Here is a 4,685-nt window from a genome sequence, read left to right on the forward strand (position 1 = left end):
TATATATATATATATATATATATCTCAAGAGCAAAATTACAAAATTATTAAAAATAATTATGTAATTACTTTATATCATCACTTTTTAGAATGTTTGAGTCATTCAATATAAATATTTAATATTTCAAACATTTTTCTTAGAACACGTTTATATAAACGTGAGATTTTCGTGCTTTCTTTCTTCCGGAATTTCATTCAAGTAATTTTGATGAATTATGCGACTTTCTTGATTGTTTTGAGCAGCAACTTGCAGTAACTAAGACATTTCATCACTTGTTTTCATACAAAGTGTTCATATCAAATCCATTTAGGTAGAAAAATTAAATTCTTTAACACTGTAAATATTTTTTCCAAGATACCTGCAGCATTAAAATACAAAAAAAATAATGAATCCAAAACGAACAGAGTGAGGGAGAGAGAAAGAGAAGGGAAGATAAAATCAATGATACGGAAAAATACTAGACATATCACAGTAAAGATAATTAAGCTGACTCAGGTAGTTTTGTTCATTATGATATAACACTTCATGAGGCAAGTCATAAAGTAACATAAATTATCGTAAGAGGAAGTCGAGAATCGAATTATATAACATATGTTTGGTTTGTTTTATAATTATTCCTATCAAAAGATATATAAGATATAAAAACCGGCCGACCTCGATCTCACATTTGTTAGACTTCATAGTTAAAAAATAGACGTTTACGCGCTTTGTTATAACGCTCATAGATTGATAACAGTTCTACTCGATAAATATTTGAGTATTATTTGAGTACTAGGTTATATCAAAATTTCACGATAGTATTTATAATAATGCTAGACAACTTTATGTTTTTTTGTATACAGTTAATTAAACAACTCAATTACCTCATGATCGCGAAAGATGAGAAAACTTTTGAATCATAAATCCCCTTTATCACATATATAATAATATATAGTGATAAGTGACATGCAAACAAAGTAATACCGTCGAATCTCTCCTTCTCTCTCTTCCTCTTCCCTTTTCTATTTACGAACAGCACATCTATCACATATCTTAGTAAACTGTATTTGTTCTAGAAATCGCTCGATCCATAAATATGTCTTGTCATGGTACTTAATACCCCTGATAGTTAACTATAATAACAAATTTATGTATTTTTATGTGTGTCAGATCTTTTCTTCCCGTTTGCCTCGCTCTCCATCTTTAGAAATCCTTTTGTATGTCTTGCGGTCTCTTCGTTTTTCTAACACGTATCGTCGGCAAGTAGTCATTCGGAATGATCCTTTATGGAGAACGTTTGAATGCGGAAGTGACGGCACATTTGGCGTACCTGAAATCACGAAATCATTGATGAACATTCACGATGTTAGAACGCGTATGTTTTTTTCAGCTGTACTTTCAATATATATTTTCTCTCTCGATTTGTAACTCTCCAGAATGTCTAATTGTACATTTCTCCTATTTCGAGCGCAAGAATTGAGAGATTGCACTTAGTTAGAATTTTCAAAGAAGCAAGAAGAACGCTATACATAACATTTTACTCACCACACAAGCGCCGTAGTGAATATGTGATAGCAGAGCCACTACGGAGACTACATACATAGATTCCAAATCTACATTAGGCAAAATAAATGAAAAGATGGCAGCCACTGTGACGGGCAATAGTATCCACGGTAACACCTCGCACCTGGTGTTGCTCATTTGTGACACAATTAATCGACACTGTAGTGGAGAACAATAAAATCGTTAAAGTACAATAAAATAGTAATAGAATCGGAAGTGTGTGCAAGCGCATTTGAATATCTTACACATATATTGGAGAAAATAGTGCCAATGGCGAAGTATATTATTCTCGGATCTTCCTCTAAAATATTGTTCGGAGAGTGTACTATCCAGATTGTAGAAATCGCAAAGAGCAAAGCCAGAGGCACCAAAGGCCTTATCGCTTCCGGGAATGTACGCATCTTGCCAGTTTTATCTCTATAAGATCTTTTAAAGATATTTCATATTAATCTCGTATTAATGTTCCTAACTGTGCAACTATTAGGCTCCGTGTAAAATGGTAAAATTTGCCGAAATGCACCTACTTATATATGTTCCAAAGAACGACCGGCAGGTTGGATACGAGCGCACTGACATAAAACAACATTTCAAACATTATGCCTGCTGACACGCCACCTGGCAATTCGAATTTCCAGGCTTCGTGTCCACCTATGCTGGTAAGAGTAAATACTATGACAGTCGCCTATAAAATTAACAAAAAGACCGATATGAATTCTCACTAATGGTATTAGCAATATGGTAAAAGCCAATAAAATTTCATCTCAACTAATAAGAACATAGTTAACTTAATAACAAAATTATTTGTCGTTTCTTTTTCTATCTCTCTTCAGAATACTGAGCTTTTAATATAATACAAAATCTCTTTAGATGTTTAATATTATCTTATCATATATTATAATAAAAATATTTAATACAATCAATAAAAGTTAATCAGACTCTTAATGTCTGGAAAAACCTTTTGAAAAAAGAAATGACGAAACATCTTTTTTTGTTGTAATTAATTTGAACTTTCTTAAGCAAACTTACTAGCATGGAAGCATCATATCCCCAAGGAAGAAACAATACACCTGTGTTATATTTCTCCCAGTGGCTTAGGTAAAAGTTGATGAATACATTCCACAGTATGAAGTACATTCGTAACGGTGAAACACTGTGATCAGTTCTACCAAATACAGAGTACATACACACGGTGATTAACATAGCTGTCCAGCTGTCCAAACCATGGTCAAACAGCTCACCTAAAGGGCCAGACGTTTGTGTACGTCTTGCTTGCTTTCCATCTATTCCATCTACAATTTAACGAATATTAATATAAAAATTATAGTTTATCGACAAAAAACCTATTTCTTGGCTAAGAATCAATAAAACAGAATAATTTACAACATTAATTATATTACGAATTTTCATGTTAATTATATTATGAATTTTGATATACTTGGCTTCAGAATTAAAAGATTCAATAACACATGCATTGAGGTGATACATCTATATTAAATACACATACCAAGCGTATATGCCATAAAAATATTAAAAGCAGCTACAGCAAAGACCCATCGTGGTATGGGAGGGTACTGCGGTTTGTCATCACTGGACGCATAAAAATAGTAATCATAACTCGCGAACAACATGAAGTTCAACACGGTGAAAAGGAATCCAGAGAAAGTTAGTACATTTGGAGCAACCCATTTTGGACAAAACTGAAACAAGACAATTAGTACTTACAATAAATATGACATTATTATACAGCACTATGAAATACACATATTAGTTCAAAATAAAAGTATGATTTTCATCAATCTATTAATAATGATTTGCTACTCTTGAAATCAGGATTTGTACCTGTACCACTTTGTTCCAAAAGGGGTGCATAACATATACACTCAGGGGACTCGTATCCAAAGAGCTATACTGAAATCAAGGAACCTGTCATGAGTAATGCAATGATGACTAAATGCAGCTTAGAATAGATTATCTCCATCTATAAGTTTTCTATCTATATTTAATATGTATATTTATAAACAACTTTTACAATTAATATTTATCCGATATCGCACACACTTACTTTATAACTCTCGAACCCCGTGAGGTGTTCATCCGAAAGATATTCCACCTCGAACTTGGACTTGCGATGCATCCTGAAACTTGAAAATCTAACCACTATGCAACCCGAATTTCCACTCCACGACTGTTAATCGTGCATTTGCGCGATCTGCGTGACTGAAAAACTGCCGATTGATAAGAAACGTATTATAGTAATGAGAAGCTCTAATTTCTGAGCCCGTATATTCCCCTTTCCTATTTATGCTGTCCACAAAACTGCTTGTTATATCAATTCATCGTGCACATACATCGTGATGAATTCCACGCTCCATTGATATCGTAAACACGAGAGTTTATCGGACGATTTTCACTTGATGTTCACAACGTACACGTCTTCGTGCGAATAAATCGCGATTATGTGCGGCAAGTCGAGTCGTACTCCGATGCAATGAATTATACGTGCATTACGTATGCATGAATATCATATAATTCCGATTTTTCGTACGCACGCACGCAGAGACGTACGTACGTACGTACGAATGCACGCGTATGCATGCGTAATATGTGGTTTTTTTAGTGTACAATGAAGCAGCGTGATACCGATCACCCAACTACCCACGCGTTCACTGTTTGAACGATCGAGGTGAAGAAGTACTGCGTTATTAAATTCGGCTGTTCACAGATGGCGGTATGACTGATAGAGGTGTGGCACTACGTTAGAGACAATTCATTCCCCTAGTACTTCCACTCCTCGCGGCTATTTCCAACGGAAAGTTGATGAGTCTACGTCTGTAGCCCTTGAGGCTCAAAAAACAAAAAAGAAAAAGAAGAAGATTCTAGAGTAATACACACGTTTTCCTATGTCGGATATATCGAGTCACGTTTAATATGTGTATTCAAGAAAGAATAATATAAAAGATCTGCTGTGAAGAGAACATAATACGTTTATTAAATACATATATTTGTTCCCAAGAAGGTTTATTCCCAAGAAGAGGACTAGACTCCTACTTCGTAAATAAACGAACACGGATACAACTGCCACAGAGGAATAGTGGCGGTACCTAATCCGTTCCACTAGCGCTACCTAGATCTAGTAACGCGT

The 4,685-nt window shown here is 34.6% G+C and overlaps 1 protein-coding gene across 3 annotated transcripts; it reads right to left on the reverse strand.

Annotated features, from left to right (window-relative positions):
• Positions 1-6: 6 nt before the first annotated feature.
• Positions 7-4,199, reverse strand: LOC106752037 (ethanolaminephosphotransferase 1-like). Of its 3 annotated transcripts, none has more exons than XM_014633420.1 (8): positions 3,606-4,199; positions 3,383-3,446; positions 3,048-3,240; positions 2,570-2,832; positions 2,068-2,225; positions 1,789-1,969; positions 1,526-1,702; positions 7-1,310 (listed from the first exon to the last, which is right to left on the reverse strand). In XM_014633420.1, the coding sequence occupies exons 1-8, from the start codon at positions 3,635-3,637 to the stop codon at positions 1,248-1,250; spliced, it is 1,131 nt and encodes a 376-aa protein (XP_014488906.1). In that variant the 5' UTR covers positions 3,638-4,199; the 3' UTR covers positions 7-1,247. The 3 variants fall into 3 exon arrangements, with proteins under 3 accessions (XP_014488906.1, XP_014488897.1, XP_014488916.1); XM_014633411.1 differs by having other exon boundaries at positions 3,383-3,451; XM_014633430.1 differs by lacking the exon at positions 3,048-3,240.
• Positions 4,200-4,685: the final 486 nt, after the last annotated feature.

This window comes from Dinoponera quadriceps, unplaced genomic scaffold (genome assembly GCF_001313825.1).
Source record: "Dinoponera quadriceps isolate SergipeBrazil2010 unplaced genomic scaffold, ASM131382v1 scaffold96, whole genome shotgun sequence".
Taxonomy (NCBI): Eukaryota; Metazoa; Arthropoda; class Insecta; order Hymenoptera; family Formicidae; genus Dinoponera; species Dinoponera quadriceps.

What these genes read in the sequence shown, in the direction of transcription:
- LOC106752037 (XM_014633411.1), bottom strand. Translation starts at nt 3,677, where the DNA reads ATGCATCGCAAGTCCAAGTTCGAGGTGGAATATCTTTCGGATGAACAC. An exon ending in TTTGGAACAAAGTGGTACAG is followed by an intron (nt 3,241 to 3,382) that starts GTACAAATCCTG and finishes GTCTTGTTTCAG; the next exon opens with TTTTGTCCAAAATGGGTTGC. An exon ending in GATATGATGCTTCCATGCTA is followed by an intron (nt 2,226 to 2,569) that starts GTAAGTTTGCTT and finishes TTAATTTTATAG; the next exon opens with GCGACTGTCATAGTATTTAC.